The sequence below is a fragment of the Falco cherrug genome, chromosome 4, assembly GCF_023634085.1.
Source record: "Falco cherrug isolate bFalChe1 chromosome 4, bFalChe1.pri, whole genome shotgun sequence".
Classification (NCBI taxonomy): Eukaryota; Metazoa; Chordata; class Aves; order Falconiformes; family Falconidae; genus Falco; species Falco cherrug.
This window is the reverse complement of record NC_073700.1, coordinates 51073806-51099496: the sequence shown is the minus strand read 5'-3', so window position 1 is coordinate 51099496 and position 25691 is coordinate 51073806. Positions and strand designations below refer to the sequence as shown.

General features: G+C 61.8%; 3 protein-coding genes across 6 annotated transcripts; 2 read left to right on the top strand and 1 right to left on the bottom strand.

The window, feature by feature from the left end:
- Positions 1-271: 271 nt before the first annotated feature.
- On the top strand, positions 272-4845 carry LOC102055997 (zinc finger protein 398-like). Its single transcript, XM_055706854.1, has 6 exons — positions 272-413; positions 1054-1180; positions 2398-2511; positions 2814-2933; positions 3031-3165; positions 3691-4845. The coding sequence occupies exons 1-6, from the start codon at positions 324-326 to the stop codon at positions 4371-4373; spliced, it is 1269 nt and encodes a 422-aa protein (XP_055562829.1). The 5' UTR covers positions 272-323; the 3' UTR covers positions 4374-4845.
- A 436-nt stretch (positions 4846-5281) lies between these two features.
- Positions 5282-10567, top strand: LOC129735829 (zinc finger protein 777-like). Of its 3 annotated transcripts, none has more exons than XM_055706846.1 (5): positions 5282-5417; positions 5610-5996; positions 7243-7369; positions 8161-8223; positions 9074-10567. In XM_055706846.1, the coding sequence occupies exons 1-5, from the start codon at positions 5286-5288 to the stop codon at positions 10129-10131; spliced, it is 1767 nt and encodes a 588-aa protein (XP_055562821.1). In that variant the 5' UTR covers positions 5282-5285; the 3' UTR covers positions 10132-10567. The 3 variants fall into 3 exon arrangements, with proteins under 3 accessions (XP_055562821.1, XP_055562820.1, XP_055562819.1); XM_055706845.1 differs by having other exon boundaries at positions 5607-5996; positions 9077-10567; XM_055706844.1 differs by having other exon boundaries at positions 5607-5996.
- Positions 10568-11642: 1075 nt separating this feature from the next.
- On the bottom strand, positions 11643-20280 carry LOC102056054 (zinc finger protein 777-like). 2 transcript variants are annotated; one of them, XM_055706831.1, is made up of 7 exons: positions 20143-20280; positions 19585-19866; positions 19271-19397; positions 18019-18207; positions 16610-16963; positions 15752-15865; positions 11643-14764 (listed from the first exon to the last, which is right to left on the bottom strand). In XM_055706831.1, exons 1-7 carry the CDS (start codon positions 20164-20166, stop codon positions 13662-13664), a joined length of 2193 nt encoding a protein of 730 aa, XP_055562806.1. In that variant the 5' UTR covers positions 20167-20280; the 3' UTR covers positions 11643-13661. The 2 variants fall into 2 exon arrangements, with proteins under 2 accessions (XP_055562806.1, XP_055562807.1); XM_055706832.1 differs by lacking the exon at positions 19585-19866 and having other exon boundaries at positions 20143-20201.
- Between the last annotated feature and the right edge of the window lie 5411 nt (positions 20281-25691).

The following is a 25691-nucleotide window of genomic DNA, read 5'->3' as shown; positions in this document are numbered from 1 at the left end:
GGTGACGCTCCCGCGGCCGCTCGCCGCAGCGCCCCCGCCGGCCGGCGGCCCGCAGCACCGCGCCGCTGCCGTGATGGACAGCTGTCCGTCACCGAGAAATCGCTGATCTGAGGGGGACAGCCAGCGGGGAGGCAATCCGCCGAAATCCCCCCGCAGAGGCGTTTTCCGGCGGGGGAGCCCGGCGCCGGGAGCCCCCGCCCCGCAGAGGTACCGGCAAGGGAGGGCAGTGTGCAGTGGCGCCCGGCCGGCAGGGGGCGCTGTGCGGCTCGGAGGGAAGGCGGGCCGGGGGCACGGGCTGGCCCCTGCGTGGCCGCGGCCGGGCCATGGCGGAGCTGCACGCCCACCTCCGGGCGCCGGAGCGGGCGGAGGCGGCGGTGTGGGACGCGCTCCCCTGGGAGCTGCCGCTCCCCGCGGTACGGCCGGACCGAGGGAGGCGTGGGATGGGGGTCCCTGTGGGGCTTGGGGGGGGGGTCTGTGGCCCTGGGGCCGCTTAGGGGGCTGGGGGCGGGTGGTGGGGGCTGGAAGTGGGCCTGGCGGGTCACTTAGGGGGGGCTGCTGTGCGTCTGAGGAGGGGCTGGTGATGGGCCATGGGGGCTACTTAGGGGGTTGGAAGCAGGCCTGGGAGGGGTCACGTAGGGGTGTATTGTGGGGCTGAGGGGGGTGGGTGGGCTGGTAATGAGTGGGGGGGGCACTTAGGGGGCTGGGGGTGGGGCAGTGGGGCTGGAAGCGGACCTGGGGGGTCACATAGGCTTTTGTGGGGCTGAGGTGGGGGCCCACTTACAGGGATGGAAAGAGGCCTGGGGCGTCACATAGGGGGCCATTGTGGGGCTGAGGGGTGGCTGGGGGCCAGTGATGAGCTATGGGGCAACATAGGGGGCTGGGGGGGGTATGATGGGGGCTGGAAGTGGACCTGGGGGCTCACTTAGGGAGCTGGTGGGAGGTTGAAGAGGCTGAGAGGGAGCCTGAGGCACGCTTATGGGACCATTGAGGGGCTGGGAGCTGTTTGGGTGGGAGCTGCCCCCTCCTAAAGCCCAGCCCCTCCTGTATTCCCAGGTGCCAGTGAGTTTCGAGGACATCACGGTGCACTTCAGCAAGCAGGAGTGGGCGAGCCTGGACGATGGGCAGAAGGAGCTGTACAGGACTGTGATGGAGGGCAACTACGAGATGCTGGTGTCCTTGTGTAGGCTCCGTTTGTGCTGGTTTGGCAGCTGCCATCGCTGCCCAGAGAGCTCTCTCTTGGGGTTACTTTACTGCCTCTCTGCATGTCACTAGGCTCTCCAGCCCTCAAAGGACCCCCTGAATTCCCTGTCCCCTCTGGCAGTGGTCACAGGAGGGGGTAGTAAGCACTCAGTGTCTCCTTCACTTGGAGAACAGTGATCTCCCTGGGTTCTCATCACAGAAATTCCTTCTTCCACACCTGTCTAGATCCTGGTGTGACCTGCTGTTGGCCCAGCAGATGTGCCGTGTGTTTGTCCCAGCGTGGGGCATGAGGCTGGCTGTGCTCCCTCGGTGCAGGGGGGCAGCTAGGCAGGGGAGCAGATCTGGGGCAGTGGCTGGCGTGCTTCTGGGTGGATTTTCAAATGCATGGCCCTCACAGCTGGGAATGGACTTCCCAAAAGGTCCAGTTGGACTCAATCTTAAAGGTCTTTTCCATTCTAAATGATTCTGTGACACCCCGCTTAGCCTGCCAGGGCCTTGTGCTTGTAATTAATTCTCTCCAGTGCTCAGGTGATGGAGCAGGGGCCTGGAACTCCCAGCCAGGGCTGTCCCCTCTTGCCGTGGGACATCCCTGCAAGCGCAGCCCGAGGAGGCAGAGCAAAAGCTCTGAGGAAGGAGGTGAGGGGCGAGTGTGTCCCAAGGCAGGGCAGGGCACTCCTGCCTTCCCATGGCCGTGCCGCTTGTTGCAGTGGGGTGAGCCAGCCCTTCACCCTCAGCCAGTGCTGCCTGCTGGGGCGGAGCAGCAGTACCAGTATGTGGTGGTTGGAGCCAGTACAGGCAGTGGGGCAGACTGTGGGGAGGTGCACTCAGGCTAATGTTCGGTCAGGAGCCTTACAGTTCTCTTCCCGTGCTTCAGGGTATTTTCCTGTCTGCAAGGTGAATTTCTGGGAGAACAGGGGGGCCTCTGTAGCAGGGATTTTCCCCGCATGGAGCAAGGATGGATTTTCTTGCCGTTGTTGCTGGGGGACATGCTAGAGGGGTCTTTTCATATTCCCCCTAGAAGCACTGCCTGACGGTCCCTTTTCGCGTCCATAACTCCCTGTGTGCCAGCGCTGCTACTGCCGCGGTTAGAGATGAAGTTTCTCCAGGCTAGGACTGACTCTCTGTTGACAGGCTGTGGGTGCACCCACAAAGACGCTGTCGCACCTTGCCTCTGATGTCTGTCTTGCTCTTGAACAGACTGTGCCCTGTTCAAGCCTGAACTCCTATTTCGGCTCGAAAGAGGAGAAGAGCTGTGCGTGCCAGCAGAGTCAGACCTGAAGGCAGCAGACGTGTCCCCGGAGCCAGCCGCAGGTGTGTGATGCTGTTTCTTCATGTCAGACTCCTGGCACCTGGCTGCTGGCCGGGACGATTGTCCCCAACCACAGGGACTGAGGTGTCTCCTGTGATCGCTGTGGACAGTGTGCTGAGAGAGGACACCGGGAATGTGTGCTGGGACACATAAATAGGCAACGCTCCCCTGACCCAGCAGCTGCGGTGTGCTGCAGAGATCCTGGTGCCCGGTGGGCCCAGGAGGGGGGACCCCCGCCTCTGCACTCCCTGCTCTGAGCTCCCAGCTGGCTGCTGGTAAAGCCATGTGCCCTTCTCCTCTGCAGAGCCGGGCTGCCTGAGCAATGACAGTCTGCTGGAGCAGGTGACAAAGGAGTCTTGCGAGGAGAATTGTAGGGACCTGAAGGAAAGCAGGAGCCTGGCGATGACGGCAGACTGCATTGCCCGTGAGTGGCTGGTGAACCCGGTATATGCGAGGGGTCCTAGGCCCCCTGCCTGCCTGTTTCTCACCCAGCATCATCGTCGCTCCTCTTGCCTTTACAGCACACATCCCTCACGAAGCCACCGCTATCCCAGCAGATCTCAGCCAGCCAACCCTGTTACCTTCCTGCCCGGTCCCTACACGTTGTCACGAAGAGGTGAATCCGAGCTGGTCTCCAGCGCCGCCTCCTGCAGCAGGTACTGGGGCAGAGCCCCGCATCCCTCCTTGGCAGGGCTGGCAGCCTCAAGGAACACCGGCTGGCTCAGAGAGTGGCGGGAGGTTTGCACAGGGCTCACTCTGGGACTTTCAGGAAGGGTTTTTACACAATTCAGGCCAAGAAAAGGTTCTGACAGTAAATCCTGTTGCTGGCCTCGAAGCCATAAAGGATGAGGCGTGGTGTGGTGTCAGCCAGCCCACCCAGTTGATTTGCTTTGAAGGATGACCCCCGATGTTTCTGTTAAACGCCCTCGATCCTACCTAGGTGACATTTGCCACTTCAGACTGCCCTTGCGGTGTCTGTGGGGATGAGCTGTAGCTGTGCTCATCTTTTACGCGGTCCAGGTGTGAAGATGCGGAGTTGGAAGAGGAGAGCAGGGCCAAGATGTGTGCTGGCTGGGGAGGTTGTGGGAGGCGAGGGGAGGGTTGGGAGGAAAGCCCTTTGCTGTTTATGCCTTCTCAGAACTGCATGGAAAAGTAATACTTGGGTTCTGAAAAATTTCCAGCTGATGCCAATGTGGGGGTCCCGATGGAGGTACCGCAGGAGGAGGTTGTTGCGGAGAAGCAGGCAGTGCCTGTAACACCCTCGAAGGGTCTGGAAGAGGAGGACACAAAAGATTCAGGGAATGGTGGCCAAGGTCTGGTGGCAGATGTTCCCAATGAACTGGTTAAGGAGGCAATACCAGATGTCCGCAGAACGATGCCACAGGCAGATCCCAGCTGCACCATCACCTCCCCAAGAAAGCCCATAGAGAGCCCCTGCGTGGGCCGGACTGCAACCTGCCAGCGAAATTCCACCCGGGAGAAATCCTACTCCTGCCCTGTGTGCAGGAAAAACTTTCTGCTGAAGATCAACCTGATCATCCACCAGCGGAACCACAGGAACAGCGTGCCTTACGTCTGCACCCACTGCGGCTGCAACTTCATGTCCAAAAAGAAGATCCGACGTCACCTGCGGTTCTGGGCGTCCAAGGGGTTCTGCCAGCCCTTGGAGGGGGAGCAGTGCCCCGGCCGGGCGGTGGGCCCTGCCTCCCAGCCCTGCACCCAGAGCAGTACCATGTGGCAGGTGCCCAACCCCAACCAGTACCCGCTGTCGCCTGGGGTGATGTACACGTGCAACCTGTGCGCGGAGAACTACTCCAGCCAGCGCTTCCTGGTGCTGCGCCAGCACAGGCTAACCACCGCCTGATCCTCTGGCCCTGCTGTGTCAGGTGCCTCACTCAGCCTGCTGACTTTGTCTGCTGCTGGCAGACCCTAGCAGGCGCCGGCACAAACCAAAAGACTTCCATAGCACATCAGAGGGTCCACGTGTGGCAACGTGCCCCTGCAGGGACCAGCTCCCCGTCACCCATTGAGGTGGAGGCGGGAGGCACAGCAAAAGCGCAGGTGGGAGGCCAGCGGGTGTGCTGGTGATGGGCTGTGCTCCTGCCATCTCCTCACTCCCTTCAGCTGTGGGTGTGAGCTGACCGAGGAAGGCTGGAGCACCGGCAGCGTCACCCAGCTCCTGCCCACCACCGGGATGGATGGTGCCTGGCCCTGTCCACGCAGACCCTTCATGCGCCAGTTGTTCCTTGTTCCTTGACCCCGGGATGGTGGGACAGCGCGAGTGGGACTCTGTTTCTGGAGGGCACCAATAGATGCTGTAGTCACCAGGATGTCTCCCATGGCTCCATGTGGCTTCCTTCGGCTCTGGGGGGGCCTTGCTGTGCCTGGCTGGGGTGGGGTACCGGGAATGCCGGTGGGTTCCTCCTGGTGGGATGTGATGGGGGAGTGATGCCAGGGGAGCACTGGTGTGTGTGGGTCAGCTGGTGGTGGGGGTCTTGTGGGCTGGAATAGTGGCAGGTGGGAGCTGCAGTGTCAGGGCAGGGGTGAGGATGGGATGGAGGTGAGGATAGCGTGGGATGCGGACGGAATGGGATGGGATAGGATGGGGTGGGGACAGGGATGGGACGGGGATAGGATGGGAGGGGATGGGGACACGATGGGATGGGATTGGAATGGGATGACGGGATGGGGACACGATGGGATGGGATTGGAATGGGATGACGGGATGGGGACACGATGGGATGGGATTGGAATGGGATGACGGGATGGGGACACGATGGGCCGGGCCGGGGTGGGGATGGGCGGGGGGTGCGTGGCGTGGCGGCGCCGCGGGCGGGCCGGCAGGGGGCGCTGTGGCGCGGCAGAGGCGGCGGTGCGGGCGGCCATGGCCCGCTGGGGCCCCGCGCAGGTACCGGCTCCCCTCACCCCCTCGCCCCCCGCCCCCCGGCTCCGGGCGGCCGGTCCCGGCCCTGTCCCTCGCCCGTCCCCACCCCGGCGTCAGCCCGCGGGGGCGGCGGGCCCGGGCGGGCCCTGGGCCGCGGCGAGGGGCCCGGCCCGCCGGTATGGCGGCCCCTCACGGCCCGTCTCCTCTCCGCAGCAGGAGCCCGAGTGGGCGCCCGAGGCCTGGCAGCCGCCGCCGCCCCCCGCGCCCGGCCCCGAGGCGGCCAAGCCGGCCGCGGCCGAGATCTCGCTGTGGACGGTGGTGGCGGCCGTGCAGGCGGTGGAGCGGAAGGTGGAGTCGCAGGCGCTGCGGCTGCTCAGCCTGGAGGGGCGGGCGGAGACGGCGGAGCAGAAGGTGTCGGGGCTGGAGGCGGCCGTGCGGGACTTCGGCGGGCGGCTGGAGCGCAAGTGGGCGGCGCTGGCCGCGCTGCTGCGGGACAACGCGCGGCGCCTGGAGCACGTCGAGCGGCAGCTGCAGCACCGCAGCGGCTGGGCGGCCCGCCCCGGCCCCGGCCCCGGCCCCGGCCCCGGCGGCCACCAGCCCAAGGTAACAGTGGCGAGCCCGCGGGGGCGTCCCTCGGGCGGCAGGGACGAGCCCACGGGGACAAGCCCCAGGTGACAGGGGCGTGCCCACGGGGACATGCCCACGGGGACATGCCCACGGGGACGGGGACGAGCCCACGGGGACGTGCTCACAGGCACAGGGATGAGCCCACGGGGATGGGGGTGAGCCCACGGAGACAAGCCCCAGGTGACAGGGACATGCCCACAGGGATGAGCCCACGGGGATGTGCCCACAGGGATGGGGACGAGCCCCGGGTGACAGGGACATGCCCATGGTGATGGGGACGAGCCCTGGGTGATGGGGACGAGGCCTGGGTGATGGGAACGAGGCCTGGGTGATGGGGACATGCCCACGGTGACGAGGATGAGCCAAGGCAGACAGGGATGAGCCAAGGGTGACAGAGGTAAGCCTTCAGTAACAGGGATGTGCCCGTGGTGGCAGGCATGAGCCCCCACTAACAGTAACATGCCCACAGTGACAGGGACAAGCCCCTGCTAATGGGGACTAGTCCCAGCTAACAGGAATGTGCCCAAGGTGATGGGGAGGAGCCCCAGATAATAGGGATGTGCCCAAGGTGACAAACAGGGACAAGCCCCAGCTAACAGAAATGTGCCCAAGCTAATGAGGACAAACCCCAGCTAATGGGCATGTGCCCAGGGTAACAGGGACAAGGCTCAGGTAACAGGGACAAGCCCCAGCTAACGGGGATGTGCCCTGGGCACCCATGTGGCCAGTGAGATGTGGCATGGGGTTTTGTGGAGAGCTGCCCACAGCAGCATGGATGCGGCCCTGCCAGTGCTCCGCGTCGAGAGCCAAGGCAGCACCTGGGGACCTCCTGCTCTTCCCTGTCCCCGCTGAAGAGGGGGAGCAGAACATGACCCCCCTGAGCATTTTCAGCCTTGTTGGGTCCTACTGGTCACCTACCAGTGGGGCGGTGCCTTCCCACTTTGAGGGGGTTACTGCTCACCCAGCTGTTCCAGGCTGCCCATGCGGCTCAAGGGAACGAGAGGTGCTCGTGACCCTGTCCCGGTTGTGTGGGGGGACACAGCTGAGCCTCACTGGGCTGCCTTGACATTGTTCCCTGTGTTCAGGCTGTGACACGACTCCTTCCACAGAAGTGCTGGGCCCGCACTGCCTTACCCCCCAGTCCGCTTTCCTGGGGGAGCGGTGGAGCTTGGGGGATGGATGTGGTGGGGCAGCGCCAAGGCAGTGCCTCCTGCGGTTTCAGGTGCCAGCAGCGTGTGAGGATGATGCAGCCACTTTGCCGGAGCAGGAGTGGGGGAGCTTGGACAGCCAGCAGAAGGAGCTCTACAGGGTTGCGATGAAGGGGAATTACGAGGCTGCGGTCTCTCTGGGTGAGGATCAGTCTCGGCTCACGTGTCAGATGCGTTAGCGTCCCTTGGGCTGAATCCAGCTTATGGCTGCTTGTAGGCTGCGGTGTCGTCTGGGCGATTGGAGAACGGGTAGTGAGAGGTGAAATCGTTACACCTTTAAGGTTTGGTGCCCTTTGGTTGTGGGTGACAGCTGTGCTTCATGCTCACCCTGTGCATCTGAAGAACACCTTGTCTCACCAACATCACGGTGCTTTCAGTCGGGGCACTCGGACACTGCCAGGATTTGGCCCTCTGTCACTCCTGACTTGCCCTGTGAGGCTTTTCCCCCGTGGGCAGGAGCACTGCCAGAGGAGCCAGTGTCCACTGGAGTCCCGGGACTCAGCACAGTGTCTGCAGGAGCAGAGGAGACCTTTCCCATGCGGTCAGGACAGCGTGTGGTGGGGATTTCAGGAGACGTGTCCATGCTGTGTTCTGCAGCCTGTGTTTGTGTGCCATTTTTTGCCAGGATGTGGACCATACATATACCACCCTGTAGGGCTTTGCTGTAGACAGGCCTAAATTTTAGCACTAATTATTTTTGGCTGAAATTTTGAAGGCCAAGTGGCTGACAGTTGCTTCTTGGGGTAATTGAAATCATTTGCATGGTTTGGCCAACACCAGCCTGCTTGCTGGGACGGTCCTGGGACACCTGAGCAAGCCACTGCTCTGGGACCCCAGAACCCCTCTGGGTGTCCCGCAGCAGTCCTTTATCGAGGAGAGCTGGTGCTGGTCCCAAACATCAGCAGCTGCTACTGCCAGTTCTTCCTTCCCAGGACCCGGGGATGCCAGCTCCAAACCTGCACTGCTGCAGCCAGCCGAGGACGGGGAGGATTCAGGTACGACAACCCACGGGCTGCTGGGGAAGGGAGCGGTGTCAGGGCACCTCGGTGGCCGTGAGTCAGGGCAGTGAAGGCTGAGAACGACCACTAACGACACACCTGGGCTTGGCAGGGTCTGTGCTGGTGTGCTGCTCTCCTGCTGCCCACACACCGCTGCTGCCTGCCCACAAAGCAGCGGGGCAGGAGCCTGTGCGTCTGCAGCACTGCCCCTGCCACTCCTACTGGAGACAGGACCAGCCAAGCCCATCGCGTCCACACAGGGAGTGCCTCCAGTCTTGCACGGGGTTGGAAGCTGTTGGGATTTAAGCCATGTGATTAGGGCCTCCTTAAAACTTTTAAGACCAAATCTTTAAGCCCAGAAGAGCCCCCTTGCCAGAAAGAGCCCAAAATAGGGAGACTTGAGGCAAGGCTTAGCATGGGGGTGGCTCTGTGGCTGTATGCCTGCAGGCAGATGCTTCCTCCTGCTCCTGGAAGGTTTTGCTTTGATCCTTTTCCCCAGATTCACCCACCTAAACTCTGCCATTCCTGGACAGAGGAATCTGCAGCCTCAACTTTGCCTTCACATTTCCTCTGTTTTGGTTTCTTTATGCGTATTGCGTTGTCAGTCCATCAAATGTCCCCAAGGTCCAACAAGATACCCAGATAACCCCCAAAAGGTGCCAACACTCCACCCCACGTGCCCCTTTCCTGCTTTGCTCTCGATAAAACCTTCCTGCTCCATTTCTAGTAGTGTGTTTGCTGGTTCGTCTCGCCAGTGTGCTGCTGGGGAAGCTCAGCCTCCGCTCCTGCGCTGGGGGTGCGGGCACGGGCAAGCTTCCTCTGCTGGGAACGAATTGCTGTCTTTCAGCAGGTGAGAAGGTCGTGATCAAGACAGAAGAGCAGCAGCCCCTGGAGGAAGGATCTGAAATCCTGGCTCTGCCGCCGGCACCCTCAGTGAGACTGGAAGAGGAGGTTCCCCTGGGCCAGGTGCAGCCGATGCCCTGGGAGAGCCACGCTGGCTTGGACGGGCAGAAGGCAGGAGAGGGCTTAGGCGAGTTCTGCAAGGATGGGACCGCCCAGCCGGAATTTAAGCCTGTGGTGGTGCCAGTGGAAGCTCACCCGGCCCCAGGCTTGCCCTTCCCAACAGAGCATGTGCTTGGTGTGGGGACTGACCAGCTGTTTGCGCTGCCCCAAGGAATGCCTCTGGGGGAAGACACCACCGCAGAGGTGGCCTCGGAGCAGCCCAGCTCAGAGCAGCATCGTCCCTGTGACGCAGGGGAAGAACCTCGTGCCCTCCCGCTGGGCTGGAAGAGCGTCCGGCTGAAGCGCAACCTCCTGGTGCGGCAGCAGAGCCAGGCGAGGAAGAGCAATGGCTCCTTCATCTGCACAGCCTGTGGGAAGAGCCTGGCTCACCACGCTGCGCTGCTGCGGCACCAGCGCCTGCACACGGGCGAGCGTCCTTTCCAGTGCCCTGCCTGCGGGAAGAGCTTCAACGAGAAGTCCAACCTCAACAAGCACTACCGTATCCACACCGGGGAGCGTCCCTACCGCTGCCCGGCCTGCGGCAAGGGCTTCATCCAGAAGCACCACCTCCAGAAGCACCAGCGCATCCATGGGGTGCAGCTGCGGGGTGGGTGGGCCGGCCGGCCTACGCGGGCCAGCGCCGCCGGGGAGCGGCTTTACCGCTGCATCGAGTGCGCGGAGAGCTTTCCCCAGAAAGCGTCACTGGAGGAGCACCAGCGCCGGCACACCCAGCAGCGGCCCTTCCAATGCAACAGCTGCACCAAGAGCTTCCGGCACCGGCAGTCTCTGAACCACCACCAGAAGGTCCACGCTGTGGCCAGCTCTCCTGCCATCAGCTTGCCGAGCCATGGCCGGGAGCTGGAGACCAGCCCCTGCAAGGCTGTGACCCAAGATAACCGGTAGCGTGCAGGCCCGAGAAGGGGAGGGGCAGCATTTCTCCAGGCTGTTCCGCAGAGGTGCAGCGCCAGGCAGCTGGTGCCACATGCCGTGGGGCTGGCCGCAACGCCGTGGGGCTCTGCACCGCCTGGCCTGAGAGGAGCAGGATGGGGGCAGGCTGCTGCGGTGTGCGGCAGGGGAGTGGGCAGGGGGGGCAGGGACTGGCCCGGGGGTCCGGCAGCCGGAGCTGAGCCGGGTTGTGCCACTGCCCTGCGGGAGGGAGGTCTGGCTGAGGGGCAGCTGTCAGGTACCACGGAGCGGTTGAACTCAGGGTTATTTAAACACTACCGGTGTGGAGGTGGCGTGGGGGCGTTCGGTGGCCCAGGTAGGGGCTGTCGTGGCTGGGCAACAGCCAGGGTCGTCGGATGAGCCGGGAAGAGACTCAGATAAAGGACTGGGCTGACATGGTCTCCTCTTGTGCTCAGGGGCGTTGGCGAGGGGGGCTGGCGCCGCACCACCGCTGCCTTGCGAAGGAGCCTCTCCTGTGGGTGCAGTCCCATGCGCAGCTCCGGCTTGGAGCCATCACCCACTGCTTCCTACCACCTTCCCAAAGGGTGCGAGGCCCTTTGCTCTCGGGTGTGGGGAAGGAGCCCAACCGTCTGTGCCCCCCCTCCCCGAGTCCTCACCGTTAACGCAAGCCAGGAGCTGGAGTGCAACCCCTACACCGTGGGACCCCCCAGCAGTGTTCAGGGTGCAGCGCTGGCAGGACAGAGTGCTGCCTCCCGTGTACAGCCCTGCCCCTGGCGCTCAGCACCACTCCATCACCCGCCTTCCCATGGTCCCTTTGGCCACTTGTCCTCCCAGCTGGGGAGAGCCCAACCTTCCCAGCCGTGGTCCCTGTGGGGTGTCCCCAAGCAGTGCTCATGCCCCCTGCTTCGGCCCTCGTGTGGGGGTAGGCTGGGGTGGTGGTGGCCATATCCACTGAGGGCACCCCTGCGGCTTCGGCAGCCATGCTGGGCACTGGCAGGACCATCCAGCAGGTGCGGGAGCTGGTGGGAGCATCCTGCCCCTCTGCCCAGCCCCAGGGCATCCACCAGGGTGCTGTCCCCAGTGCAGAAGACTGGGACATGCTGGGGGTCTCCAGTGAGGATGAGGATGGTGGCAAAGTGCCAGCGTCCCCCTGCAGCGGCTCAGGGGCTGCTCAGAGCGGAGGCAGCACAGACGACAGGCCCAGGCTCTGTGGGAGGCTATGGGGCCTTGTGGTCCAGCTGCCCCAGGCACAGCCCTGCTGTGGGGGCTCCCCGAGCCCCCCAGCAATGGCAGATGGCAGTCCCACACCTTACCCACATTCACCCTTGGGACATTCCCCAGGGTCCTGACCAGCAGAAGGGGGTAACAGAGCTGCCAGCAGTGACCCCCACGGCACCCCCAGGCTAGAGATGCCCTTTGCCTCGCTCTGCCCAGGCTGACCGAGGTTACTCCTGCAGCAGCAACGCACGACAGGGCCAGCTCAGCCCCCTCTCCAGAACAGGCAGATGTACAGACAAATACTTTATTGATTCCATAGCCTGAGAACAGGGCCTGGGATTTCACAGGAAAGGCCAGTCCCAGTTACAACAGCTTTGGGAGAGATGCCCCGGCTGGGGCAGTCAGCCTGGGAGAGGCCGGCCCCTCCACGCCCCCCACACTGCCCTTAGAGTGCTGCCCACCAGCACTACTGCCACACCAGCCAACTCACGTCACTGGGATCAACTAGGGGTCTCTGGGATCTACCCTACTGGGGCAGGGAAAACCAGCTCGGTCACTACAGCCCACGCTGCTGTGCCGTGCCAGAGCCACCATCGCTGCACAACCATAAGGCATCAACCGTCCCTGTACCCTACCAGTACCATCCTTTTGGGGAGACAGCGCTGACCTGTCTGCCCCAGTCACCCCCTCATGGCTAACGCTACAGTGCCCACACGCTCTGCACCACAATCACAGGGGACAGAAATCGAGTGAGAAACTGGCCCAGAGGAGCAGTGGCATGATCTTCATGTCCCCAAGGAGGAGCAGCAATGACACTGCTGCCCCTCCCGCAGGGCAGGGAGGTGGCCAGGCACTGCTCGCTCAGTGCCGAGGATTAAGCCAGGACCCAGCACAGGCATTTCCTCAGTACCCAAAGTGCACCACCCGCAGCAGCGCCCCATCAGACCTTGTGAGTGACCAGGAATAAAAAATGCGATAAGCAAACTTGTTCCCAAGCTCCCTGCCCAGAGAGGGATAGAGACTTAGTGATATCAAATAATTACATCAGTGGAAAGAACAAAACAACACAACTGGAAAACTAAATTCAAGAGTCCCAACAACTGCTCCATTTGGTCTGCACGGCGACACCACCAGGACCAGTGTCCTCTCTCTGTAGAGTCTGTGCTTCCCAGCAGTGCACATGACGCATGCAGGGCTCTGGCCATGGATACGCATGGTTCAAGTGATTCGGGGAACACGGGAGCCACACCTGGCCCAGCTCTTGACACTTACCAGGTTCCAGGTACCCATCTGCCTCTGGGCAGGTCTCACACCACAAGATGTTTGAGGTAGCTAGCAGAACTACTTCCATAGGATTAGGTTTGGTGGATTCTGCACACGACTAAAGGAGATGACCTGCAGTTTGGAGAGTGGGGGCTTCCTTCCGCAGCGGGGCCAAGCAGAGCTGCTGTTCCTGTGCAAGAGCCAGCATCGGCACGCAGCAGCCGGCATGCCTGAGCCCCAGGGAGGGATCCACGCAGACTGCTGCTGCAGTGCAGGGCTAGTCTTACCCGTGAAGTATTTCTAAAGTGACTCCATCTGTGCAGCCTGGTCCTGAGGAACTGACTCTCACAGGGTGTTTCTGGCTCTCGCAGGCTGGTCTTGTTGGAGGAAGGAGTGCTGCTGGGAGCTCAGAAACACCCGCAAGCACCCTCACAAGAGAAAATATTGTGGTTTGATTTGTTCTACAGATCTTCCAGTGCAAAGCTCAAGCACTCCCAACTTGATCAAGAAGTTAGCAGGAGTTCCTCACCAGGGCAGGTTATTACACAAAAGCATGGCCAGGATGCAATGGGGCCTTGGAGATGCCACGCTGTCTTCATCTGGTGTCTTGGCCAAGAAACTTTGTCAGCGAAGAGCTCTTCGGGAGCTTGGCTCACCAGCTTGATTCCCTCCTCTCCATCATCTTCACCGTGTAATTTTATTTCCGAAGATGAGGGGTCAGCTGCAGCATCAAGTAATGGGTGAACTCAGCTGCTGTTTGCAGTTCCTCTCACTGGGCTGCAGGAGATGTACCTGTTAATCTCCCAGGAAGGTCAGCTTGGGAAGATTTTGTGCATCAGCCAGCAGACACGAGAGTCAGTGGAATGGTAAAGCATTTTGGATCACTGGAGGCTTCTGTAATTTGCTCACTGTGGTGTGGTATCCAACCTTTTGATTCCTCCTCCAGTTCAGGAAAGCTCCTAAAATCCAGTGGACAGTTCAGAACTCCAGCGCCCCACCACGTGCAAGATCAACACTCACAGTTTCTCTCCAGGGACAGAGACAGTTCAGATCTTTCCTCTAGTCATTTCTGTCACCCCTGAAACTGCTGCCCTACTTCCTTGCCTAACCACAGGTCGGATGGGTCTCCCACCCAAGCTGGGGATGTGGCAGTTCTTGTCCTGCAGCTTGAGTTCTGCAGGAGCAACCAGGAGCACATTTGCTGGAACTGCTTTGGCTGCAGGACTAACATTTTTCTCGGATGCCGGGGCTGGTGAGCGAGGAACGCGCCCGCTCGCAGACACCTTCGGCGCCGCTTGCGGTTGGGGCTGCTGGGGTGCTAGCACCACGGTTGCGGGCTGTGCCACCGTGGGCTGCTGGAGCGCAGCCAGGGCTCTCTGGCGGTCGTGTATTTTCTCATGGCGTGAGAGGTGAGTCCTACGGGTGAAGCCCTTCTTGCAAGTGGCGCAGCAATACGGCCTGTCCACCGAGTGGGTCTGCAGGTGCCGCTGAAGGCTGAAGGTGCAAGAGAAAAACTTTTTGCAAAGATTGCATTTCACCACAGACTTCCTGTGAGACTTAGGGCTCTGCTGTCGGGGGAGACATGCACTGGACAGGCTCCCTCTGTCCAGCTCCGCCTTGGCCTGGCCCAGCCAGGGCCCCCTAGCGTGTGTCCCATTGCCCAGGCTGTGGGTGCCTCCAAAGAAAGCCCCGCAGAACTTCCCCCTCGGCCGGATCCTCAGCTCCGGGTGGACATTCCCCCAGACCTTGGCCCCAAAGGCCCTGTCTTTTATGTGGATGCTCTGGTGAAGGTCCAGGTGGCGCTTGTCCGCGAAGCTGATCTCGCACATGGTGCATTCGTAGGGCCCCTCTTTGGCGTGGTTCCGCTGGTGGATGATGAGGTTGATCTTCAGACGGAAACGCTTCCCGCACTCAGTGCAGGGGTGCGACCACTCACGCACGTAGCCACGCCGACAGCTGCCCATCAGCAGGCTGCTGCTTGTGCACCTGCTTGGCTTCTTCTTGCTCTTGGCCTTAGTCTGCTCATCTTTGGGACACTTCTGGGCCTCTGGGCTGGGAGAAGATGCCTCAGGCTTCTCTTCCTTCACCTTGGCGTTTTCAGAAGCATCCCCTTCACATGCCATTTCATTTTTCGTTAAAAAGCCTTTCTCTGAAACAGAACAACATGGGCATCAGTCATTCCTGCTCCCAGGACAAACCCAGGTTGTGGTTAAGCCGCAAAGCACCAAGCAGGCTTTTAGCAATAAAGGAGCTACCAACAAATCTAAGAACACAGTTTGGAAAGATGCAAATGCCACCAGTGTTCTGCCCACGTGCCCTCAGCAACCCCAGCATGGTCTCAGGGGACAGTTCTCTTGCTCCCAAGAAGAGCCAGGCTGTGGCCTGCTGCAGTGCCAACAGCACAAAGGGATCCACATCTAAAATGATGACACCAATGACGGCCACAAGGTGTAGCAGGAAAAAAGATCACTGAAAAGCGACTGCCTGCAGTACCTCAGGCTCTTCGCTTCTGTCAAGTTTGGGACTGCCAGCAAATGCCAAATGTTGCAGGCAAACTGGCTCACTTGAGTGCTGTGCAGCACTGAGAGCTGTGGGGAACTCTCCACCCCCTGCCGCCACCAGACCATTCAGCTGGCACGCACCATGCCCAGAACCAGTGCCACTTGCACACCAGTGCCAGACACAGGCTCAGAGTCCCTGGAAGAGGACAGTGCTCGGTGCGTTAGCTTGGCAAAGCTTCAGGACCAGAACAGAGGGTGTCTGCAGACAGCTGCCACCCCCTTCCCACACTCCCTGCTCTCTGCTTCTGGCATGGAGAAGAGGACTGTGCCCCTGGAAGCATTAGGCCACCCTGAGCTCAAGGCCAGCTCTGCCATAACGCAGCAGAGCTGGAGGAAGAAAGCACGCTACTGCTACCAGCTCTCCCCCAGTTCCTGATAGAAGGAACCTCACTGGACTGCTTTCCTTTCTGCAGGGATGATAGGGCTGAAACGCCTGACACCAGCCCCCTCCCTTACTCAGTGATAAGAAAGAGGCCCAACGCTCCCATCTCCCTCCCCATTTCAAGCACACTGGGGAGCTGGGAGCTGCCTCCTGCCTGCAGGTGCCTGTGCCTCTCCTGCACAGCATTACTTACTGGTGTTGGACTCAGCTGGGTCCTCTTCCATCTCCGTCTCGGGCTGATTTTCACTGTGCAGCTGCTCTTTCTGTGCATTCAGGGACATGATGTTCATCACCAGGATGGGGAGTTCTGTTTGCAGAGAACAATGTTAAAGACCTGTGGAGAGCTCACATTTTCCTGCTTTGGTATGACGCTGACTGGAGATAAACCGGGGGCATGTAGGAGTCAGAGAGAGCTGTGGCTTGAGAAGCCACAACATGTTGTACCAGGGGAGGTTTAGACTGGGTATTAGGAAAAATTTCTTCCCCGAAAGGGTAGACAAGCACTGGAACAGGCTGCCCAGGGAGATGGTGGAGTCACCATCCCTGGGGGTACTTAAAACAGATGCAGACGTGGTGCTTAGGGATGTGGTTTAGTGGTGGGCTTGGCAGTGCTGGGTTAGCAGTTGGACTCGATCATAAAGGTCTTTTCCAACCCAAACAACTCTAGGATTCTATGGAAAGCATGTGAGGCGTTAAAAGGAGCTGGAGCAAAGCCAAACGCAAGTACCAAAAGCAGAGGGAGGGCTGGGTGGAAGGACACCAAGGTGCTGTTGCCATTGCAGAGCAACCTCATCCCTCCTAAACCCTCTCCGTCAACTCTACAGGTAGTGTTCCCATATTGCCTTGTGTTCAGGCCCTTGAACTCCTTCCATTTTCCCTGACAGCACCTTGACCATGCACCCCAAGGCTTCTGCTTTTCCCTGGTGACGCTCCTCTTAAGCACAGTGACCTGCCATGCCCTCTCCCACGGACACTGCTAGGAGAGCTCCTGAGAGAGCTGGGACAGGAATGGCCTGGGAAAGCAAGTCCTCCTCGCACCCATGTAACTTACCTGTGCGAGCTTTGATGGAGACTTTATCTTGTCCTAAAGCCTTTTCCTTCTGGTCCATCTGTTCTGGTGTCTGCGGAGGCTCCTGACCGTCTCCAGCATGTGTCTGTGGCTTCTCCTGACCATCTTGGATGCTCGTCTGTGGGGACTTCTGACCACCTCTGATACATGTCTGTGGCTTCTCCTGACCATCCTGGATGGTTGCCTGCAGGGACTTCTGACCAGCTCCAGTACGTGTCTGTGGGGGCTTCTGACCGTCTCCAATATGCATCTGCGGTGATGTCTGACCATCTTTGACGCAGAGCTCTTCATCCCTCTTGATCTGGCAGAGGACGTCAGGCTTGGACACAGCGTTGTCTGCTCACGGGGCAGAGGACCGTATGCTTTATTAGGAACTGGCTAAGCCTTCATTCTGTCAAACTCTCAAACATTTTCAAGCGACCCTTCTCTCCCTGACCCCAGAGCTAGCAGGCAGCACAGACAGACACAAATACGTTACCCACGCTCTAACCAGAAAGGTGGTGCTGTTGGCCCTGCAGCAGGATTCACCCATGAGCACAGCTGTAGCTCAAGCACAGAGAAGATCTAAGTAACAGAACATGAACTAAAATCTCAAAAGTGAGTGACAGCCTCTATGTAACATCCCTTCCCTCTCTTACCGGGAGCACTTGACAAACAAGCTCCCGAACACGCACCTGGGGTTTGTGTTATTTCTGGGTAACATTCCCCAAAGGACGGAGCCCGCCCTGCCTTCTCCCCTCCACCAGTGCTCACCCAGCCTCTCCTGGGGCTCCTTCAACCCCCAGCCCCTCAGTCCTACAGAAAAGAGCTCCTGATCACAGCTCTGCCCACACATTTCTTTTTCTCCTGGCTCTGTCGGGGTCTGCCAGTCCCCTTCCAGCATCTCCTACCTTCTTGCCCAGCCTTTACACTCTTAACATTATTTTTTCCAACTCTCCCACGGCATGCCCCACGGCTCTCCCGACCGCTTCTGCCCCCCAGCAGTAGCAGAGCTGCTCCCGCCTCCTCCTCCCGCTGCAGGCTCCCAGGTTCCTCACTTCCCACCATGTCTCCTCTCACCAAGGCAAGCAGGAGTGTCTCTGGAAGCCCTAGGGCTCATGCATGCAATCTGGTGAAGGACTGCCAAACTGCATGGACACAGGACTAAAAGGCATCACAAGTCGTCTGTCCCACCACTCCACACTCCATCCCAGTCCCTCCTGACAAGCTTTGTCTGTTTTTATCCACAGGATTCACCTGTCCAAGCATATACGTTCCTCTGTGGTGTGGTGGTTTAGTCAATTCAGTCAACAGACCCTCAGAATTCATTTCTAACAAAGACATGGCTGGGACATCTCCTGACAAAGCTGAGACAGGAACTGCCACCTCCTCCTGGCACCCACAGAATTTACCTGTGTCATCTTCCATGGGGACTTCATCTTCTCCCAAAGCCTCTTCCACCTGGTCCATCTCTTCTGGTGTCTTTGGGGGCTCCTGACCATCTCCACTATGTGTCTGTGGGGATGTGTGACCATCTTTGACGCAGAGCTCTTCATCCCTCTCGATCCGGCAGAGGATGTCAGGCTTGGACACAGCATAGTCTATTCATGAGGCAGAGGACAGCATGCTTTATTAGGAACTGGCTACGCCTTCATTCTGTCAAACTTACACGTCTTCAAGCGACCCTTCTCCCCCTGACCCCAGAGCTAGCAGGCAGCACAGACAGACACAAATATGTTACCCACGCTCTAACCAGAAAGGTGGTGCCTCTTTCTTGGCCCTGTGGCAGGATCCACCAAGCACAGCTGTGGCTCAAGCACAGACCAAATCTAAATAGCAGAGCATGAACTAAATTCTTACAGGAATGGGAAAGGCTGTAACATTTTCCTCCCATTTAAACTTTAGCAGTGACCTGAAGAGCAATTCTTTGGAGCTGTCATTCTGGTGTAGGGACAGAAAACTTTCTGCTCTGTAGAAATGTCTGTGTCAGATGGACAAAAGGAACAAGTTTATTCTGTTTCTACAGAATGTTATTGAGAAAAGTGAAGCCTCAACTTCAGCAGCTGCACAGCGCAGCACGTTACTAGTCATGCCCAAGAAACAGCTTCTGGTGGGGAACATCTTACAGCCCAAATCATCCAAGAATGTGTTGGGTGTCCTTTGAAAGACTGAGTATGGTCATGCTTGTAAGTTCTTAGTTAGGTTAGTTCTGTTAGTTAGACTAGTTGTTTAACCAAGGCAGATGGAAACATCCCTGTGACCTTGTATGGGGGCTAAATACACAGATAACAAGAACTAGTTCAAGGTGCAGTTATCAGACTTCACCCAGGTAATTCCTGAACTGTGCTGGAAGATCACGATGCTTCCCTGACCCTGGAATTCACTCAGGATTCACTGCTGCTCACTAGGAACAGCACCTAACGTGGATTTTTTTTTTAACAATAAATACAGTTTGTATTATTATCACTCCCGTTATTTACTACAGATATTGTTCGTTGCTTACAAGCAGGAAGGAGGGAAAATGCATGGGTCCGACTGCCTGGGAGAGGTTCTGCTAGCTATGGGTGTCCTGCCCCACCAAACCAGACCATCAGCGGGGCCACGATGGGAAGCATCCAGCCTACCCACAAGAGCTCATCCAGAGACACAAACTCTGTGCCTCACCCAGGGAGATGAGCGTCTCGTAGTTTCCCCGCATCACAGCCTTGTACAGATCCTTCTGCCAGCGGTCCAGTCTCTCCCACTCCTGCTCGTTGAAGTAAACTGAAATATCATCGAATGTGAGCGGTACCTAGAATCACAAATATTACGTGCTTGGTGACTTACGATGCAGCTAGATAACGGGAAACCACGGGCCTGGATGCCAGTGCTTGTCTTTGGCTGCTGGAGCTCAGGGCAGGTACAGAGCAAGGCAGGCCTGGCCAAGCCTGGGGCTCGGGGGTGCTCGCCGGGAGGGCAGGCCGGCCGGGCGCCCTTACCTTGGGCACCTCGCCCCGGGAGCTGGGGGGCAGCCGCAGGATCCAAAAGTTCCTGTTCTTCAGGAGGTTCTCCACGTTGTCCAGGCGCTGCTGGAGCTGCCCGCAGCGCGGCAGGAGGCCGCCCAGCGCCGCCAGGCTGCTACCCAGCTCCCCCAGCAGGGTCTCGCAGGCCACCAGCCGCCGCTCGGCCCGCTCCGTGCGGCTGCGCAGCTCCCGCAGCTCCTGCCCCGCGGCCGCCTGCGGGCCCATGGCCGGCGCCTTCTGCGTGGGGGGGCGCGGGGCCTGGGGAGGCAGCGGTCAAGCGCGGCAGGGGCAGGCCCCGACCCGGCCCAAGCGCGGCCGCGGCCCGGGAACGCGCCCGCGGCGCCCCCGGCCCCCCAAGGGCCTTCCCCGGCCCCCGGCCCCCCGCCTCCCATCGCCGCGGCTGGCCCCCCGGGCCCGCTCTCCCCCGCCCCTAGGGGGCCCCCGGAGCCCCCCCGCCGCCACCCCCCCGGGCCAGGGCCCGCCGCGGCCCCGGGCGCAGACAGCCCCGGCCCCGGCCCCCGGCGCGACCCGAACCTGCGCTGGATCCCGGCGGGACATGGCGGCCTGCCCGCGCGCCCTGCAGCAGCACCGCCTGCAGGGGCGGAGCCTCGCCCGCGCTGCGGCGCCCCCTGGCGGCCGGGAGGAGGCGCGGCGGGCCGGGGCCACGGACCCCAGCGGCTGTGCCGGGGCCACCGACCCCCGCGCCCCGTCGGCTGCCCCAGTCCCCCGCCCCAGTTCCCCGGTGCCACCGACCGCCGGACGCCCCAGACTCCCACGGATCCGCCGGTGCCACCGACACCCGGTGCCCTGGTGCCACCGACCACCGGACCCCGTCAACTTCCCCAGTGCCTCGGTGCCCCAGACCTCGCAGTCCACCGACCGACCGGGCCTCCCGGTGCCCCCGAGCCCAGCCCCGCCGCCCCCCGCTGTCCCCCCGCGGAACCCCCCGGTCCCTTCGCGCCACCCAGCCCCGCGGGACCGGGCCGGGGGCTTTGCTCCGGGGGTGGGGGGAACCCCCGCACCGGCAGCGGCACTGCCCACCGCGGGGCGGAGCGGGGGCACCGGGGCGGGACTGCGGTCGCGCTCCGAGCCGCGCGGGGGGACGGGCGGCAGCTCCAGCCGCGTTCCGCCCGGAACCGGGAGCGGGGAGCCGGAGCGGGACTGCTCCGCCGCTGCCCCCCGGCCCGGAGCGGGTACCGGCCCCGCGCCGCCGAGCCATGGCCGCGCCTCGGCAGGTAGGAGCGGGAGCGCCCCGGGATGGGGAGCACCTCTGGGGCAGTTTTGGGAGAGGGTCCCGCCGGCAGTGTGGGGCGGGGTCGCTGCCAGTTCTGCCCGTGGCTGCCCGTCCGGGGGGTCCCTGTCCCTGCGGGTGGCCGAGGGCACGGCGGGAGCGGGCCCCCCCAGGAGCAGGGACCAAATACTCCCACGAGACACGGGTGCTGCCGGGCTGGCCGTGGGCTTGGGCAAGCAAAGCAGGGGGGGAAGCCCCGGACTTGGGGGGGGCACGGCACTCTGGTCGGGGGGCTGGTCCTCACCCCCCCAGCTTGGCGCAGGGCAAGTGCCGACTGGTGCATCCACCGGAGCTGCTCGGGGTCTGGTCTGCGTCCCCCCCACACACACACAAGGAGCTCCAGAGGGGCCTCGACCCCCCAGGGGTGCCCTCCCTGGGCGGGGAGGGGGGATTAAGCACCCCCATGTGAACAGTCTGTGCATGCGCTGAGCCCGGTTCTGCCGCTCTCGGGGGCAAGCTGCTGTGGGCATTGGTGGCAAAGCCTGGCTTCGCCCATGGCCACTCACGCCTCCTGCTCGGAGGACGTGGGGAGGGGGTGTCCCCATCCCCCAGGACAGGGGCTGGTGGCAGGACAGGGCCAGACACTGCGGCCCGCTTCCCCCGGCACCACTCAGCACAGCCTTGTCTTGGCAGAACCCTGCACGGCTGATGTCAGCGGGATGCGTTTGGTGGCACCGGGCTGGTCATGACCATCGTGTGGTGGTGACGTTGGACCCCGGCCCATCCAGTGCCGGCAGGGGGAAAGACTGGACAAAGCGACTCCTGCTGCAAATACCAGCATGTCAGGGTGGGTTATCTCATCTCCTCCCTGACAGAGCATGAAGCATGCAGGGACCTGACAGGAAGCGTGCCGGGAAGCGTGCCGGGACACCTTTCACCCCCCTGCCCATGCAGGATGGGTGCAGCAGCACACCTTACCCAGCCATGTGCCAGCCCGGCGCCTGGCGCAGCTGGTTGCACCTGCTGTCCCCGCACACCTTGGGCCCGGCCAGGGGTCCTGCTGCCAGCTGGCACAACTCTGTGAGGGGCTGGGGTGCTCTGGGCGTTCCTGGGGACACGAGTGCCTTCATCCTGTCCCTGGCACCTGCTCCCCTTCCCCCACCTGCCTGGCTCTGCTCCCCAGCCCCACAGCATTGCCCCGCAGCCAGCAAGCGCGTCCCCATGCCCCACAGACACACGTGGCTCATCTCCGGCCCCCTGCCCTGGCAGGAGGTGGGCAGGAACTCCCAGTTATGTCCCTGCAGGCACCGGTGACGTTCGAGGACATGACGGTCCAGTTCTCAATGGAGGAGTGGGAGCTGCTGGAGAAACGGCAGTGGGACCTGCACCAGGAGATGACAGAGGGGACATGCTGGCTGCTGGCCTCCCTTGGTAGGACCCTGCCCTGGTGCTTGTCCCAGCCAGAGCAGGGGCAGCACGGGGATCCACTCCTCTAGCCAGGGAGCACTTGGCATCCACCTCCCCGGTCCCACAGGGCCCCCCGGTAGCCCAGCCCTCGGCACCCTGGTGCGGCTGGTGGAGATCCCCGAGTTTCTCTTCGGTGGCCCAAAGGCCAGCACAGAGCCGTGTGCTGCCGGCAGCAGGGACACGGCAGCAGGGTCTGAGCAGATGGATGCAGGCGGTGAGCACCAGGGCTGTACTAAGTGGGTGAGAGCCTGGTCCTGCCCTGCTGGGCACCGGCATGGGGGGCTCTGCCTTGGTGGCCAGCCGTGGGTGACGGCAGGGGCGTGGCTATGCTGGAGGCAAAGCCGCCTTGCAGCCCCCGCCAGCCCCGGCACTGCCATCAGGGACCTGGGTACGTCCTGGCGGTGTGTGGGGGTCAGGGGAGCTGAGTGCTGAGCCATGGTGGGTGGGGGGCACACCCCCTGGCTGTGCCCAGGAAGGGCTGGGCAGGGGGTCCTGGCATTGGCACCCTGGGAGCACCCTGCCCTGAGCAGGGGTCTCTTCTAATGCCGGCACAGGTGCCCCTGCAGAGCTAGAGTCTCCCTGGGAGCAGCCCACCCGCCCTCAGGAAGACACCCCCAGCAGACCCCAGCCCCAGCTGAGAGCCAGTGGCTGGCAGGGCCTCATGGTACAGCCAGTGATGGTGGGTGCAGCAGGTGAGCCACAGGGCTGGGGACCCTGGCACAGGGGTGAGGGGGTGCGAGTGTCCAGTATTGCAGATCTGGGTGGCCCCCTGGCCCCAGCCACATCTGGGGATGCCAGGCTGCTCTGGGGGCAGGGACTGGAATTTGCTTTTGCAGTTATAACGGAGACTGCCAGTGGAGAGCTGCCCGCTCCACAGCCTGGAGAAGTGCCTGGAGGAGCTGGTGGTGAGGGGGTCTGGCCCCCCAGTGAGCAGCTCCCACACCCCTAGGGAGAGCCCGGTGGCCACAAGCCTCTGCCGGGGAGATGCTCACTCAGAGGTGCAGCACAGCACGGCATCATGCCCACATCTTGGCACAGCATGGCATTGCACCATGCAGCCTGGCAAGGCACAGCACAGCACTATGCACACACCACAGCACAGCAAGGCATAGCCTGACACGGCATTGAGCACATGCCATGGTGTCACAGCACTCTCCAAACTATCAAGCTGCAACAAGGTCTTTTACCATCTCATACCAACATACTCTTCATGCCAGTCCCTCTGCTGCCTTCTCCTAGTCTCTCCTCATTCAGGACACATGTTCTCTCTCCTCTCTCTTCACTGACTGCCCAACCTCTTCATAGAACCAGCCACAGCTGCACCTTACCTACACCAGCCAACCCACCGCCCCTGAAGCCAGCCCACAGCTGTATGTTATCAATATTAATTAACCTGCCTTCAGTCTACAGCATGGCACAGTACTGTGCACACACCAGGGCACAGCATGGCATGGCATGGCACAGCATGATGTGGACCATGCAACATGGCATGGTGTGGCACAGCACGGCACAACATGGCACGGGACCTTGCAGCAAGGCATAGCATGGCACAGTATGGCACGGCACAGCATGGCATGACAGGGCTGGGTGCCAATCTCCAGTCTTGGCAGAGGCAGCTGCCTGGACCCTGCGCTCTCTGGCACTGGGGTTCCTGTACCCCCCTGTGTCCCTCGCGGGCAGGTGCCAGGGATGTCCTCTGCACCCTGGGGTGGCAGCAGGACTTGGTGCTGGTGCCAATCCTGCCCAGCCAGGGTGGGTGCTGGGCACATGGTGCTCGGCACTCCCTGCAGCTCCTGACCTGTTCCGGAGGTTTCTCCGGTGTGGGGGTGGGATGCTCCAGGTCCTGTTGGCTCTCACCCTGAGTGTGCCTCCCAGGCCTGGCCGCCCTCTGTGGCCCCTCGCGACCTGAGTCACTGGCAGCCACTGCTCACTGCTGCCCACAAGCTGGGGATGGTGCTGGGCGTGCTGGCTCCCTGGGCGGCATCTCCTTCACCAGCAGCGCCGCGGGCTGGGGCTGGGCTAGTGGGCTCTGCCACAGCCCCACACTGCTGGCTGGTGAGGTCTCAGGGGGTCCTGGGGGGTCTTGGGGGATCCTGGGCAACCCTGGGGAATACAGTGATGGGGCTGGGGTCACGCAGCAGGATGCTGTGGTGGGACTCGGTCCTGCGGGGGGGGGAGTGTCTCCCCTCTCACAGCCTGACACGCTGTCCCTGGGGGGCACGTGTTTCATTGCTGGGAATTCAGACCCCCCCTGCAAGGTCCAGGGTTGTGCGAGGATGTGCTTGGGAGTGCTGAGCCCGAGTCTTGCGTGGGGAGTGCTGCCCCTGGGGAGCAGGGGCTTCCCTGGGGGCTCTGGGCTTTGGGGCAGGGCATCCCTGTGGTATATAGTCCATGGGGGCATCCCTGGGGGGTCTGGGCTTTTATGGGCATCCCTGTGAGGTCTGGGATTTGGGCGGCATCCCTGCAGGGTCTGGTCCCTGGGGAATCCTGGGGAGGGGGAGTGGGGGCAGGTCTGATTTTCAGTGGAGGGGAAATCCTTGTGGGGGTCTGGGCTTTGGGGGAGCACCCTTGGGGAGTCCAGTCCGCCAGGGCACCCCTGTGGGGCCAGATCCCCCTTGTGCTGCCCGAGGGGGGCTGAAGGCTCCCTCTGCCCATCACGCCTCGGAGTGACACTGTGGGGTCTCATCAGCTGGGAGCATGGGGCAGAGCCCCCTGCAAGGGCTGCTTGGCTGCCTGTGGGACATTGGCACTCCCAAGCCCAGCCTGGCCTGGCCGGTGCCTGCTGGTGGCACACGGGGGGCTGGGGGGCTGGGCGCTGGAGGCTGTAGCCCCTCTGCAGCAGGTGGGTGGCATGAGGGGTGCTGGCAGGGGCTTGGTGGCACTTGTAGCTCCTCTCCTGCTGCAGGGTCAGTGTGGGGGGAAAAGATGCTCAGGGTGAGAGAAGGGGCTGAACTTCCCAGGGTGGAGGGAATGGCCCTGCCTGGGAGCGCAGTGCCGGTGGCTCTGGGCTGTGGCACCAGGCAGGGGTGACCCTGTGGCCACACGTGCCATGTGCCCCATGGTGCAGAGCAGAGCCATAGCCAGGCCCTGGTGTTGCCCTGACCCGGTGGGCATGGCGGCCCCTTGTCCCGCAAGGCTGGGCCCTGGGCAGCACTGCAGGCTGGGGAGTTTTCAGGGGGCTGCCCCCACTCATGGCATGTCTGTGCCACTTCCCAGGGGTGACAGCACCAGCAGTGTCCCCCCGGAACCCCACCAACACCCAAACGCTGGGGGCACAGGCCCTGCCAGCAGCACACAGCTGCCTGCCCATCCTGGGGCGGCAACCAAGAGGCCCTTTGCTGAAGGTACCGGGGGGCTGGGGCTGGGCTGCAACGTGGTGGGGGGC